At 42.3% G+C, this 16,321-nt stretch overlaps 1 protein-coding gene across 1 annotated transcript; it reads left to right on the forward strand.

The window, feature by feature from the left end:
- The first annotated feature begins 955 nt into the window (after positions 1-955).
- On the forward strand, positions 956-16,236 carry LOC113989222 (glycerol-3-phosphate dehydrogenase [NAD(+)], cytoplasmic-like). The gene is made up of 8 exons (XM_027723556.2): positions 956-1,125; positions 6,029-6,206; positions 8,159-8,299; positions 9,497-9,635; positions 11,268-11,380; positions 12,205-12,438; positions 12,589-12,695; positions 14,140-16,236. Exons 1-8 carry the CDS (start codon positions 1,085-1,087, stop codon positions 14,234-14,236), a joined length of 1,050 nt encoding a protein of 349 aa, XP_027579357.2. The 5' UTR covers positions 956-1,084; the 3' UTR covers positions 14,237-16,236.
- Positions 16,237-16,321: the final 85 nt, after the last annotated feature.

Raw genomic sequence — 16,321 nt, forward strand, 5'->3', positions numbered from 1 at the left:
AATACTGTTTTGCAGGGGCTTGCCCTTTTTTTTTCTCTAAGTCCCCAAACTCATCACCATCAGGACACACCAAATAGCCAACGAAGCTAACAGCATGTGAGATGAACATATGTGTACCTCCAGAAACACCCACAGGCTTCTCCAAAGCTGGCAGCCAGCCTCCCTTGATGAATGACAGTGTCAGGTGTCCATGTCCCATGGAGCCAGGAACCCACTGAGCCAAGCCCTGGTGCGAGGGCAGCAGATGTGGTCACTGCTGAGCCTACAGCCCCCTGGTGGGGCAGGGAGCCTGGGCACAGCAGGATGAGAGGAAGCAGGAGGGCAAGGTGGCAAATGCAGCTCTTTGGCTCAAAAATGAGAGAGAAGGACATTTTGAAGAGGAGATGGCGTACTAAAGGTCTGAGACGTAAAATGTGCTCATTTGTAGGGTGTTATGCATGATTAAGCCGTGTAGGGGAAATGGACCAACATTCTGATTTGTCCTTTCTTGCAGATAACTTATATTTGATGTCCCATGTTATTCCTAACTGTGATGTAGTTGATGATTTATCAGCTGAATCTGACTCTGCAAATGCGCTCACCCCTTCCCTGGTGGGCTCCTCACATGTCGAGAGGATTAAACCATTACGTGCCTGTGGGGCAGTACAGGTGGGACCTTGACACGTCTCTCACTGCCCCGAATGGCCCAGCTGTGTCCCACTTTACCCACCCTGCCGAAACCCTCGGGGCTGCCGGTGGACGGGAAGGGCACACCCCACAAGAAGTGCCAGGCTCCCTGCCTTCCCCACGCAGGTCCTCATCCCCGTAAATTTCGGAGAAAGCACCATTTTCCCCATTCCCCCTTCCAGGGCACGATCACAGGGCAATCCGTCGGCGCAAGGACCGGCGTGGGCAGAGCATCCGCCAGGGCCGCGGGCGGAGCCGGGGAGGACGCGGCGCTGCCCCCGGGACCGCCGCCCGCTCCCGCCCGTCCCTCCCGCACCGCCGGGGGCCGGGCCGGGCGGCAGGGGCGGTGCTGGCGGGCGGGACGGACCGACCCCGCCGAGCCGAGCCGAGCCCCGCCGGGCGGGACGCAGCCCGCACCATGTCGCCGCTCCGCGTCTGCATCGTCGGCTCAGGGAACTGGTAAGTGTCGCAGCGCGGGGGGGCCTCTCCCTTTGCCCTCCTCCTTACTCCCCCCCCCCCCCATTTCTTTCTTTTTTCTCCTCTTTCCTTCCTCGTCTTCTCCTCCCTCGTCTGCCGCGGCCGGGGGCTTCGCAACAGGTGAGTGCGGGGAGCGGCGGGGCCAGGGGAGCGGAGCGTCTCCATGGTCCTGAAACCGCGACCCCGGCCCCGTCCTGCCCCGGCTTGTGGGCTCCTGGGGCAGGGACCGTCGTCCCCCCGAGATGCACTAGCCCGTGAGAGCTGGGAAGACTGATGCTCCTGCATCACCTAGGTATGCGAGCCTCTTAAATCCTGGCGACAGATTCCAGAGAGGCCCGGAGCCGCAGCTCTGTCGCTGTGTGTGCCTGAGGCAGGGCCCAGGCAGTTCAGGTTGTAGCATTCGGCAGTGAGGAGAGCGACGATGCTGTTTGTGTTCCTCTGAAGGAACCGGGGCACAGGATTCGTTTGAAGCCACGATGTATGGGCACCTTTCACTTCCATTCTACTCAGCATGTCCTTTTGCATCTTGGTCCAGACACAGTCTTGTGTTCAGGTCTCCCAGTTATTCTTATTCCCATTTTTATGAACATGTTTGCTGCTGCTCAGTCCTTTCTAGCCTGAACAAAAGCACAGCTCTCCAGAGCTCCTTGGGTCTGAAAGACCCCACTGAAGTCAGCAAGCCCATCTCACAGGACTTTGCATTTACTTTTCTTATATTTTCTGTAAGCTGAGCACAAACAAACAGATCAACATGTATGTGCATGCATTTGGGATTAGCGAACCCAGCCTCGAGGTAGTTCTGGGGATTGTTTTTGTACAAGGAGAGAAAGCTCCTTAAGATTTTAAAAATATCTGACAGTTAAGTGGAAGCAAATGTCAAAAAAATCAATAGGTGAGGGAGTGGTTGCTTGTGAGCTGCTGAGAACACAGCAGAGTTAAAACACAGCTCTTCGCCTTCCTGCCTTGCAAAAGCAAGTGCATGCTCTTGCTGGATCACAGGCTCTTTGGGCACGACAACTCTCAGACACAGCCTTTCACATGGAATTGCACAGCTAAGTCTTCTGGAACTCATCGTCACACATCTGGCTGTCTCTGGCCCTGTAATTTGTTTCCACATCATTTCAGGAGAGTCATCCCTCTCCCTGCCGCTGTCTTTTCCCTCACCTGCAGGCAGCTTATCGTCCCTTCTAAGCCCCTCAACAGCCGTGACTGCATGTTTGGGAGTCAAACTTAGCCTTTGGTCAGCCGACAGTCACCTTCATCATTCTCTTGCTGCACCGCCAAGCAGGGACCTCCTGCCTCTCCCAGGCTGTCCCCTTCCCATAAGACATTCTTTAAAGTCACTTAATTGTATTCCTTCAGATATGTACTTGAGAAAATTCTCTGTTTTTCCACATGTACCTACAAACTTGGAAAGAGCTACCACAGAGATACCGAGACCGCAGCTCATTTAGTATTATCTATTTACTCATGTTTGCCTGGGCCCATCTCTTGCTTCCCACTCTGTGCATAGACTGTTAATTCCTCAGGGAGGAGATAAACATTGTGGTCTGATGTTTGAATCACATCTATTCATAGCCTCAGTGGCAGAACAGGTTGTTTTAGCACAACGTAGAAATACAATGTTTACCTTTGGCAAACATTTTTTCCCTTATGTTCCTCCTGAATATTTCGGTGGCAGTTCATATCTGTGCTCTTGAGGCTTTCCTGCAGCTCAGAATTGTGGTTGACACGTGACACAGCATGCTGCAAAAGCTCATGTCAGCTGCAGAAGTTCAGCAGGTCATGGGGACTTGCTAAGTCAACACTGCCAGGAGGCTCATGAGTGATATGGTTGAGTGAAGCAAGTGCTGCTCTGTATTTTATGGTTGCCGGTCAGGTGCAGGAGGGTTTGTGGTTATGTTAATCATGGCTCAGTTATCTGCTTTTTAAAACGGAGGTTTAGTTCACTGCCCGGCCCTTCAGAATCCAAAAGCTGTCCCAGGATTAGATTCATTGGGGCTGCAGAGTCCTCAACAAGGATCCGGCTTGAACTGGATTCTTGTCTTCAACATGGACAGATAGCCAGGCTTTTTATGGAGGTGCGTGGAAGGAAAACGGGAGCCAGTGGTCATAAATTGAATCAGAGAAGGTTCTGACTCAATATCTAAAGAGAGGAGAAAATAAACAACTATGAGAACAATAAAGCATTGGGGCAGGTTGCCCAGAGTGGAGGTGGTCCTTGGAGAGTTTTCAAGACTCGACTGAACAAAGCCCTGAGCAACCCATCGGAACTCAGTGATGTTCCCATGCCGGAGACCTCTCGTGATCCCTTCAAATCTGAGCAATGCTATAATTCAAAAAAATTTGTGTGGTTTTCTAAGGAAGAGACTGTAAGACGACATAATCTTCAAGCATCTAAAGGAAAACAATATGACACCCTTCTAGAACAGAAATAGGCTTAAATTGCAGTAAGAAAGACTTACTGCAATTTGAGGAGGATCTTTCTAATGTGTAGGATAGCAAAGTCCTGGGATGGGCCAGTTGGGGAAGAGAAGAGACCTGCAGTCGCTGGGGTCTTTAAGACCTATTTGGAAAAACTATTAGGAATGGCTTAAGTATATTTGCCTGCCCTGTGCAGAGGGAAGGGACCAGCTGCTTCCTGGGCTCTGTTAAGCTCTACTTTTCATCAGATCTGATATATGCTACAAATACTTCCATGTTCACAGACATAAATAATGGGTCTTATTTGAGTTATTCTATATCAAAGCTTTCTCATTATACTGATAGGAAATCTCCAGATAAAAGCTTTCTTTCTCTTAGCAATATGTAAATCACTTTCAATATGAATTAACTTAAATGGGGGGAAAAATCTGATCGGCAGTTTTCACTTACTTTTTAAAATTATCCAAGTGGAGTTCTCTGCCTTCTATTAATCTTCACTGAATTGAGTTTGGGAGAAAATAAAACAAAGAATGGCAAAGTCTTTATACATGAGTGTCTCTGGTTTTGTTTGCATAAGCAGCCCTCTTTTTTCTGTACACCTGTGTGGTGTACAGAACACAGCCCTGACAGACAAAGCAATTCTTTTTCCCAAGGCTGATCAGTGGTAATGACAGCTCTGCTAGAAGATCAGATTTATCTACTAAGAGTTGTGTGTCCCATTCAAGATTTCAGAAATTAGGGCTGGAGTCTATATCTTTAAACAGAAAATCATATGTTGTTGGTACATAGCTAGGAAAGTTATTTTTATGGATAAGCTTGAGGTCCAATTTCATCATCCAGGTTGTGCTGGACAACATGGACAATGAATTTAGGTCTCAAGTTTATAAAAAAACAAACTCTTTTCTTATTAATACATGTCTTGTGCACAGTCACAATTCATCCTCAGCTCAAGCTTTGATTGTGCTTTCTGTCGATAGCAAGGCAAGAGAACCAGAATATAAGTAATTTTATAAATAATATGAATGTATGTCTATAATAATATGAATGTATGATACAACTGCATGACTTTCTTTCAAATCAGCAGAACTCTTACAGTAAAGGTTCACCCCTAAAACATTGTCCTAAACATTGTAAAGGATCAAAACCAATCAACCCTTACAAAACAAAACAAAACGTGAAAACAAAAAGAAAAACCCCAAACCAACCAAAAAACTACCCTAACTAACTAATTAACTAACTAAAGCATTATGACAGCTCCGGATATAGCATATAGTTAACACTGATCTCAGTAGGATTTCTTTATCATTAAAGATTAAGATTAAGCCCTTGGGCTTTTACTACTTATTAAGCAATTCAACCTTGTGTAAACCTGTTCTACCAAAAATATGGGTGAGTCAAGGAGAGACAGTTACAATGAAGTTGCCCTTTGAATCATTGACAGCACAGACCTACCTGTACTTTGTCTTGGATATTCTCAAGAATTTTATGAGTTCCAGAAAACATACCACAGCTAAATCCTGCTCATGTTTCTCCTTGCAGGTGTGTTACAAGTGGGACAGAGGACAAGTGTTGCAACTGGAGCTTCTCTTTCAGTTGTGTTAGTAAAATAAGCAATATTTGAAAGATTGAAGTAGCTTTAAATGGAGAGAAGGAATAGAGGAGTAAAAATAATCACCCCTCTTCCACATATAATTTAAAGAGCATTAAGCAATAGTTCCAATATTTTCTGCAGGGTCTTTAATTCTCTCTTGCCAAGAAAATAAGTGAGTGTTTGCAAGGCTGCAGTGGTGATGGGGAAATAAAATTATTGTCTGACCTGAGATTAAAAAATGCTCAGCGTGACTCAAGTGAACTGGATGGTTAAAATATCCTCAGGCTGCAAGTATTACAGATCCTGTTACAGTGATAATTAGAACAATAAATAAAGAGAAACCATCAGGTTGAAGGATTGTTTGGTTTTTTTTCTGAGGATTTAGCACTTACGTAAAATCCTTATTGCAACTCCTTGGTTATGGATAGGAAAGTGGGATGCATCTATTTTAGACGAAATGCACAAAGGCTGTCACAGTGAGATCACTCAGCACTGCTTTACCACCTGGATTATTTTACATTTGTTGGTCTTCAGGAAAAAAGGAATTATTTGAGGAGAGGGAGACATTTTAATCCCAGACACTGTATTTTTAGTACTGTTGTTAGTACATCAAACTCCTGCTCTATAGCCTTTGATATGACTTCAGATCCCTTATTACAGTTATGTTTTCCCTGGTTCTACTTTCTGTGTTTTTAAACTTGAGGGGCTTTTGATGAAGGGGAGTAGATAAAGCTTTCTGAAAAATGTCACGAGCACCTAAACAGCTGTATAGCACAGGCCTTTTATGAGTTATGATGTTTAAAGTAACTTGCATTTCCAATTCACAATAAAACTATTTTTCACCTTTTAATTATTTATTTTTTTTTGAAGGGGATCAGCTATAGCCAGAATCATTGGCAAAAATGTCCAGAAGTCCAACAGATTTGATCCTACTGTCAAGATGTGGGTGTTTGAAGAGATCATCAGCGGAAGAAAACTCACAGAAATAATCAACCAGGAACATGAAAATGTTAAATATCTGCCCGGATACAAGATACCCCACAATGTGGTAAGTTGAAAAAAAATTAGAAATCAGTGAATTTTTTTTTTTTTTTTTTTTTTTTTTTTTTTTTTAAATAAAGGAGGCATCATCTGAAAAAATTAAAAGTAGAAAGCAACCCACTGCTTCATTCCGGTTTGTCACCTAACTCATTCCAATATAACTCCCTGGAATATAATTCACTTCTGTGATTTCTCCTTGTCTCGTACGTCACGCGCGACTTCAAACACCCGTGTCTGTGCTGGTGACACACCATCCTCTCTCTGGCAGACATCAGCACAACTCTAGAAATGGCAAGCAGAGATCTGTCTACACAGAGCTGAGATACTTCAAACCCACGGCATCTTCTGGAGAACAGGGAAAGCTACTGATCTCCTTTCTTCTGAAAAGGAAATCCACAGCACAGCTAAGGGCTGTGGCTTACAAGGAGATGAGTAACGAGCTATCATTACATGGGTGATTTCAGGATAGCTATAATTAATAACACTAAATTCCAACAAAAATATAAGGTATTTAATTTTCATGGACATTTAATATACCAAGTTATGCATCTCTACTTAAATTATTCAGCTTACATAATTTACTGCTACTGAAGCAAGCGAGGTGAGGGGTTTTGGCTGTTCAAAATTTTGCCAAATGCTACTGCTTTGTGAGTTAAAGAAAGTAGTGCCACATTTCTGGAGCAGTTGCAGTTGTAAAGGGAAGTTAAAACCCTGCACGTGATGGGTCTCCTTGCTTGGGAGTGGTTATATTTAGCGCTCCATTTAGTGCTGCAATTGCATATTTGCACTCTGGGTGCTTGAACTTGGCACGCAGTTCTCCTGGGTTACTGTGTTTTTACAACAGTTGTCACTATTGTTTTTACAACCTTCTAGCAGATCAACAGGCTTGTCATCATCACTTGAGGTCAGCCTCACCCTGTTTGGAGCAAAGTCTGAGGCTTCACCAGCAGAAATGAGCTAGTTGCAGCAGACCCTGAAGGGACCCTCACACCATTTCTGATTGAGAAAAAAAATACCCAAACAAACAAGCTCACTTTTTCCTGACATTGCTTTGCAGCATTTTGGAGAGACAGGAGCCCTTCCTGCACAGCACTGCCAGCCTCTGCTCCACTTCCACTTTGCTGTTTTCCTAGAGAAGAAGCCTGGCTGGCACCAGTTCTGATTCTCCCGCTGGGAATCGTGCTTGCTTAAAGCTGTGTGCTCCAAGGCTGCATCCAAGTGTGATGTTTTCTCCAACTGTAAACTGCTTGTTCTAACAGGTTCAAATTCACCTGCCCTTGCCTCTGTGGCCTGGCTTGAATTGTTCTGAGTAATACCAGTATTTGGAGAAACATACAGCCAGCGAGTCACTAAGCACATTGTAACTATTGGTAAAATTACTATATATTTAAAACAAAGTCACATAACCCCCTAAAGATGATGATAATCTCTGCCTTTTGATATAGTTTATTATTTATATTAGTTTTAATAATATATATTATGATTGTATAGTTTATTATTGAACAGCCGTTGATGTACGGAAACTAAAGACTGTGAGAAGAGGCTCTGTCTCACCACTCTGGTTTGCTCCCCTGTGCTACCACTTATTCCAGAACCATATGGAGTTCTTCAGTATATTCAGGAATCACCTCCAGGAGTTGAACTAGCAAAGGGGTTTCCCAGGACACCACAAGTTTAGAAATTACATCATCTTCCCCAGACTATCCACACAGGGATGGGATAAATTATATATAAAAAAAAAATTATAAAAAATCCAAACCTAAGATAATTTGGCTGCTTTGGATATTTCAGAAGAGATCTGTTGCTACTCGCATGGAGAGCTGGCAGCTATGCCACAGGGTCATGTGGTTAAAATTAAGGACATTTGCACTGCATCTGCCATGGCTTTGGCACGTTGGTATCTTGCAAGGACTGAGGATTCCTACCTGAGGCTCATTTTGGTTGTCCCTCTTGTCGCAGGTGGCTGTACCGGACGTGGCTGAAGCAGCAAATGGGGCAGATATTCTAGTGTTTGTTCTGCCACATCAATTCATTGGACGAATCTGTGAGCAGATTGCAGGACAGATAAAACCTGGGACATTTGGGATTTCCCTGATCAAGGTAAGTTGTTGTCTCAACAATACCCAATCTGTAGAGTAAACAAACAGCTTCAGTTTAAGAGTAGGAGCTTTAGAGTTAAATCTTACCTAGCTCTGCCAGCACTTCTGCTGCTCTCGTGGCTGTGGAGAGGGAAGGATGGGGCAACCCATCCAGGCTAAGAGTATCTGTCTTTCCAATCATCTTTAGCCTGGATCGGTTCCCATTTGAACCAGCATGGAGGTGAAAATGGACAGAGGGAGAGCTGCATAAAGCTGGTGCTGCTGCCAAAAAAAATACTCATCAGAGTACAGCGTCAATTAACTCTTAACTGAGAGTGCTGAATTGAAGGGCCTCTTCCAAGTACATGCTAAAGCTGTTCTTGGCAGCATTTAAACAGCACAATAACACTCATGATTTTGCAAAATTGAAGCAATTTCAGTCTGGCATGAACTAAGGAATCTCTTTTTAAGGTTAGAGGTACCAAATTATTGTAATCTTAAAAAAGAATTAATATTTTGAAGAAAATGTCAAACTAAAAGCCAGAGGCATGGCATAGGAATATAGTCTTAACACTTCTTTTCACTGCATTACAGGAAATATCCCATTTAAAGCTGTAATGAAAGAAACGTAACTCAAGTTTTCAGACTACAACACCAGCTCTTCCCCTTTTATATTTTCCCCTTATAGAAATTACATCACAAGCAGCAGTAAGCAGAGGAGAGGAAGATGAGAAAGAAAGGAAATTCCTGCAAATTTACTACCTTCTTTAACTTAAAAAAACCCCCAGATTGGTAAAAAAAAAAAAAGACAGTTCAGTATACTCCTCAATACCAAAGAAACAGTCAGGTTAATACTGAAGAAGCCACTGCTCATAGGCTTATTTTAAAGGTTTGATTCTGTACTACAGGAATTTAACAGAAAGGAAAAACACAGAACCAAAGAAAGCAAGCCTTGGGACAGCAGCACTGGATGTGAGGCCTCTTGCAAGGTTACCTCGACTGTCACTCCTTCTCCCTGAACTTGCCTTGATTTTGCAGTTATGAAAGTACAAACCCAGGGTATTTGTATTTATGGCTAACACTAGTGAATATAAGACCCCATTTTTTTCCAATTAAAATGAGAGCTGCAGGCAATACAGTACCTTTTACTTTACCAGTGGTCTGCTGCTGTCATTTTCCTATTCTAATACCTTGGCTTTGACTATTGTCTTTTATTTAGGGGATTGATGACGGTCCTGATGGCCTGAAGCTCATCTCTGACCTCATTCGAGAGCACCTGAAAATAGAAATCAGTGTCCTTATGGGGGCCAACATAGCCAAGGAAGTGGCTGACGAGAAGTTCTGTGAAACCACCATTGGTAACTATTGCAAAGAGTCAATTTGAGCTGGTAGCTGGGGTTTAGTATCACCTGTGGCTGGGCAACAAGATAACATCTGGAGGAAGCAGGGGGATGTGACAGGTCCCAGGTGGTTCCAGAGTGGAGCAGTACCTGCTGAGCTCCTTCAGCGAGGCAGGATTATTTCCGGAGCGTTCAGTGCTAGAAGGAACAGATTCAAATTGACAGTGGGTTTTTCAGTGCTAGAGCTAATTTAATCCATTAAAAAAATCACAGCTTAGTCCTGTTTCTGTAGGAGTTGGCAAGAGCCACGTTTTGTGTCTTAGAGCTCAACACTGAGTATATTGGCAGCTGATACACTACACAGTCTAGATAGAGAAGTGTAATCAGAAGCTCCTATGTGCTCACACTCCCAGAGGTGTATTTCTCCATCTTCACATTTCTTTCTTTGGAAAAAACTCCCAGTAACATTCTGTTCCTTCCTCCCATTCAGACTGCTTGCCAAGACACGGCCTCAGATCCTCCCAGACCTGGGTCTGACCTGATTTGGAAAGTTCATCCAGTAGTTTTTAAAACCCATTGCTTTTTAAAGTCAGTCAAAATTAAAGTTACATCCTTCTATAGTTGGGGAGGCAAAAGAAAAATAAATTGTGTTGCAATAGTGTTCCTTTGCCTTGCAAATTTTACAATAATAACGAAAACTGTACCAGCTGGGTATTAGTTGCTGGCAGAGCAACTAGGCCCAATAGGACCAGATATGATTAGGAGATCTGAGCTATATTAATTTTCCTGGAGGGAATTTAACTTCTGCTGGCCTGGTTTGAAGCCGTGTTGTGATGATCACTGTGCAAAGAGCTTTGCCCCTTGCTTTTGTCCTCAGAGAAAGCCACGCAGCTCATAAACAGCCACCGCAAAGAGAATTGGTATTGTGAAGAATGAGAAGCAAAGTTTCTCATGAGATGGGGCAGAAACCGCCCAGTTACCACACCAGAGTGTGGTGCCCCAGGCCAGTAAAATCATTGCTGAGCTCTCCCTGAAGGAAACCAAGCTACCTCCTATAAAACTTAAGTGGAACTCAAATCAGAAATCTTTGCCCAGCAGGCCATGGGCTCTCTGGATCAAGGCAAACCTCAATCCCTTTACCACTTGGGGCTCTCCTTGGGCAAGCACTGTAAAGACATGATATGTGGCCTCCATAGAACTGGTAGGAAAAGTCTTCCAGCAGTGCACACGTTCAACTTCATCATCTGTGGATCCTTCTGTAATAATAAATAGGGCAATAATCATTTGTGTTCCATAATAGTACTTAGCAGTGACACGTTACATTTTCAAAGCAGAAATTATACCAGAAAGCACAGAGAGCGGTTTGTAAATAATATCTTTTGCAAGGTCTGTGGTTTTACAATGAATGCTGCATTAGGGGCCATCTACTTTTAAGCTCTTTAAAATGTTATTAAGCGATGATGGTCAATGCTCTGGGGCTTGCCTACATTTAACACTGGCTTCCAGCAGTGGGAGCTGCTCTGGTTTAGCAACACCCCGTTACTGAGATCACAAAACCTGAAGTGGTCCCTGGAACCTTATGTCAGGTTAAGCTTAACTGTGTGCACTCTGAAACATGTGAAAATGTTCTTTCATCCTTCCTCCCCACAGGCTGCAAAAACAAAACACAAGGGGAAATCTTTAAAGAGTTAATGCAGACTCCCAATTTCAGGATTACCGTGGTGCCTGACTCCGATACAGTGGAGCTTTGTGGAGCCTTAAAAGTGAGTGATTTCGAACCAGAATGTTCCACTAGGGCCAAATCCTACCCTCACCTGAGTCTTCTGTAAGCCAGGGGTTCTAATTTGACTCCTGTCACCATGTGGTTGAATGAGCGCAGACAAGATACATAGTTCACGTGCCAGTTTTTCAACGTGGAAAACAGAGAAAAATCAGAAATAATACCAAAACTACCAAGTTTCCAGTGAGGGGGCACTTCAGTGAGATTCTGTATGTGCTGAAAGTGACTTCAGACTGTGATCCTTTCTGCTTTTTTATTTGGAAGTGGAAGGTGGGAAGGGAGAGGTGCAGAACAATGGTGAGGAGTTGTTAAAGGTGCTTACGATCCTGAAAAATATGTTTAGAGCTGTAGAAAAGGGCAATTCTACTGATTATTTTTGTAGGCAAGCCCAAAATTTGATCTACTGTAGCATCTGCACAGAACCCATGTCTGCTTAAATCAGAAACCCTCAGAGAAAACCTAGAAAGGTGTGGGATAGTTTAAATAGTTAAATAGAAGAAAGGTCAGTGAGTACTGACTTGGAACTAGCAGAAAAACAAAACATTAATTGCATACATGCTACATGATTGCAATATCAGTGTATAAAACAAGCTGCTTTGATTTTTGGGAATAACAGTAGGTACTTTAGAAAAATTTTCTAGAAGTCCAGTGACTTTTGTCCAACACTCACTACCTGGCCCCTTTCTTCATATGATAAACTTGTGGCCATTGGAACTTGAACCTTGTTCTGATGAAGACAGAGCTGTGGGATTTTCTTAGAGCTTAGTGCACACCTTGTCTGACTGTTTCCTTCCCTCTTCTTTGTAGAACATCGTGGCAGTGGGAGCTGGGTTCTGTGATGGACTGAGTTTCGGTGATAATACCAAGGCAGCAGTGATACGCTTGGGCCTCATGGAAATGGTGGCCTTTGCCAAGATGTTCTGCAAGGGACCAGTGTCAATAGCCACTTTTTTGGAAAGCTGTGGGGTTGCTGATCTGATCACTACCTGCTACGGGGGACGCAACAGAAAAGTAGCAGAAGCCTTTGCTCGCACAGGAAAGGTAAGGAGGATTTTGAAATGCTTTACACTAATGTATGAAGAAATCCTTCTGTGTTTTACAAAGGCATCATTAGCTGTTTATCTTCTTGATAACTGCTGGTATCACAGCAGTATCCCCTCTGATCCAAGTAATCAGTCTTCTCTCTTCTAGTCCATTGAGGAACTGGAAAACGAGATGCTGAATGGACAAAAGCTGCAAGGTCCTCAGACCTCAGCTGAAGTCTACAAGATTCTGAAACAGAAAAATATGCTGGATAAGTAAGTGCTTTGATTTAAAAAAACCCAACTGAACCAACAGCAAATTACAAATGTTTCATAGCCTCCTTAGCAGTACTTGTGTTTAATTATCTGCAACGACTACCTTCTACAACTTGGGCCACTAGTAGAGCCTGGCCTGACTCCTCATTGCCATGGTCAGCTGAATAGGATGGAGGCTGAGCAGCATTAGAAGAAACAAGTCACACACATGGAGAGAGTTCAGGGATACTGTTAGTGTCTAAGAAAAGACAGAGAAATGAGAGATCACATACTGGAAATGCAAGGAAAACAATCACAGAATATTCTGAGTTGGAAGGGACCTACAAGGATCATCGAGTCCAACACTTCAGTGAACGGCCCATACATAGGAAACAAAAGAAATAATAATGTAAAGGAGCCTCCCAGACATCCCCATCTCCCAAACAAGATTGAAGGCCATACAGAGAGTCAGCCTGCAGATATGATGTGTGGGTTCAATCTGCGATCAAAGGGTTTCTTGTTCTCAGTGTATCACCATTGCAGCTTGCAGCAGTCCTGCTCTCAGTGCGAACCTTAACTTGGTTATCTCAGTACAAAATTTGGGAGCATACTCCTAATCAAAATTTTTACATGCCTTAAAAGGTAACATGTGCTGATATCAATGCTTTAGTACCACAAATACTGCTGAGATAAAAAGCACCTCTAATTGTTTGGGATGATGTAAGATTATTTACAACTTGAAACCTTTGCCTCAGCTTACACAACAGAAAACCTAAACTTCCCTCAATCCTATTCCCTCCCATCCATTAGCAGTACTGAGAGGTCAAACACAGCTAAATGAATTCTTAAAAAAACCCAACCCTATTGAAATTATAACAGATACAGAAGATTCAAGTAGCTTTATCTTTCAAAAATGAGAAAAGAGAAGCTCATTTTGACAGAATGTGAACTTTAAATCACAACTTGATCCAATATTATCCTATAATTGCACTTAGTTACATACTCAGCTCCAAGTCATTCAGTGGACTCATTTTTTACCACATAATGACTAATTCAGCTTATAAAAGGAAAAGAATCCTTTAAGCCATGAAAAGAAAATCATTAGACATTTTCTTTCTTTGTAGTCCTTTAGATACCAATAATGACTGCAAATAATATATCCATTTTGCACACAGCAGGAAAAAGAGAACATGCAATTCAAGATTGTTTTTAAATAAAAAATATCGGATAGGAATTTTGTCTCCAAGACAGCTTTTCTCTGCTATCACTCCCAAGATTTGCCCCTAGCTTCTCTTCATTGCCCTATGTAGTCTTCCAGTAAAGGCACCTCCAAGTTAAAAGTATACTGTAAAGAGAAACAAAAATTTTCCACTTTCAATATAACAAATTTTTTTTTCCATTAAAATGGAATGGAAATGTATATATAAACTTTAACAACTTTTTAATTGCTATGTGCTTCTTTTAGGTTTCCATTATTTACAACCATCTACAAGATCTGCTACGAGGGTCAAGCGATCCAGGATTTCATCATGTGCCTGCAGAACCACCCAGAGCACATGTAGAGATCCCCTCTCCTCACCTGGCTGCATTCTCACCTTCCCGAGACTTCTGTCCACTACCCAGCAATCAGGGAAACAGGTTGTGTGACAACACTTGCTGTAAAGGCAGCAAAGAATGTATTTCATTATCCTTGTTCTGGGGGTAAAAAAATCTGCCTTTAATTTTAACATTATACCCAAGGAATAGGAAATGGATGTAAAATTTAACAGTATGAATTAATAATGTGGGCATTTCCCTAGAATTCCTTTCTTGTTGACTGAAAACAGTTCCCCTTCTAATTTCCATAACATAATCTCAATATAGCTCATGAGAACCTCAACATTTTGCCTACTAATGCTACTTACAGAACAGCACAAAATACAGAAAAATTGAAGAACTCATTCAAACAGACAAATTATAGTTTAAAAAAAAAAAGCTCCGACAGCAATAGTATGCAATCACATGGGCAGATGTTGGGATTCCATAATTCCCCTCGAACACAAATAACATTTTTTATTTTGTGACATTTAGGCCCTCCTTGGTTTCATTTCCCAGTATAAGCCTCTCTGGAAAAATCAATATTGTTACTGTGCTCAGACACGCACAAGTGTTCAGCAGATGTATAAATAAAATGGTTTAAGTGTGGGGGAAAGGAGAAATAAGGGGTTTTGGATGGGGGTACTGTTTCAAATTTGGGACCCTAGGAATCATCAGTAGTAGTCTGACCTTCATTATAAACTTACTGTATTCTTTTAAGATACAGAAAAAAAATTTGAGATAACCGAAACCTTTCTGTTCACATCAGATTTTCTCAGCAAGTCTTTGTCATGAATTGGTACCAGCTGAGAGAGGAGAAGTGGAGGTTGGCAGGGAGGATGGATGCACAGCTCAGCTTGCACCTTGTGCACTGCTGTTATTTTGAGGGCGCAACAAGTAACAGTGAAAATCCGTTTGTGATACTTGACTTTCATACAAGTATGAAAACGACCGCTACAGACGCACAGAAATACATTTGAAACGGGGCTGCAATTTTAACTCCACTGGGAAACTCCACTGGTCTGACTCCAGTGCAGCAACCCATGCCTTTCCAGACTGCAGAGTAATGCCCTGATCCTGATTAAGCAACGCATCTTACACTCCACAAGAGAGATCTCCATCTACTTCTGAATTTTAAACACAACCTGGTGCATATGCCAGGGTTTTTTTTTATTGTGCTACTAATGGCGTAAACTTTAGAACCACTGAAGTTTTTAAACCTTATAGTTGTACTTAGGTAACTTTACATACCTGGTGTTTTTCAGAGTTAAAATCATCTACAAAATGAACAGCGGTGCATTTTATAAGCTTTAATACCCTTTTGAAAGACTCCTATTTTGAGAGAAGGCAAACAAAAAGGAAGAGTAACCTACTTTTGCTGTGCTTTATCTGATTTTTCAAAATAGCAGAGAGGAAGGCAAGTGGGTTTTTTTTAAGCTATGTATTCAGGGTAGACTGTTTAGAGGAAAGAAAAAAAGATTATAAAATCATTTCAACTCATTATAGAGGGATATTATCAGAGTAATATATATACTAATGTATTGTAATTACAAATACATCGTAAAAATCTCAGTCTCACAGCTAGCAAAGCTAGCTCAAGTACCAAACAACGGCTGCAGCACCCCTGATCCCTGCTGGACAGCAGCAAAGGCAGCTCAGCTTCTCCCGCTCGGACTCCAGTCACAGCCAACGGCTCGAGGCTCAGAGGGCAACACCAACATTCCTTCCACTGAAATGGGAATCACGCGGCCAAATCCTTTTCACAAAGCAGGGAATTTATGATCTTCAATTTCAAGTGGAAAAGTAACATATATTGCACAGTTTTCAAGTATCAAATAGATGAGGATGGGATAGAGAATTCAGGAACCTCCTTACTTCATTGTCAGGCTGAATTTCTGATAAGTCATGTATGAGCTAATAATAACATAGAACATTTTACATTCAAAGTGTATCAAATAACAGTTTAATAAAGTGATCAATATGAAGACTTGATGTAATTTCATTTTTCAACATTCTTACAAAATAAATTACTATTGTAATAGTGGTCCTTTACTGCGCTTACTCTTGCAGTT

This window comes from Pipra filicauda, unplaced genomic scaffold (assembly GCF_003945595.2).
Source record: "Pipra filicauda isolate LSUMZ 115617 unplaced genomic scaffold, ASM394559v2 scaffold10_size6260569_pilon, whole genome shotgun sequence".
NCBI classification, from domain to species: Eukaryota; Metazoa; Chordata; class Aves; order Passeriformes; family Pipridae; genus Pipra; species Pipra filicauda.

What these genes read in the sequence shown, in the direction of transcription:
- LOC113989222 (XM_027723556.2), top strand. Translation starts at nt 1,085, where the DNA reads ATGTCGCCGCTCCGCGTCTGCATCGTCGGCTCAGGGAACTG. An exon ending in TTGGGATTTCCCTGATCAAG is followed by an intron (nt 8,300 to 9,496) that starts GTAAGTTGTTGT and finishes TCTTTTATTTAG; the next exon opens with GGGATTGATGACGGTCCTGA. An exon ending in GTTCTGTGAAACCACCATTG is followed by an intron (nt 9,636 to 11,267) that starts GTAACTATTGCA and finishes TCCTCCCCACAG; the next exon opens with GCTGCAAAAACAAAACACAA.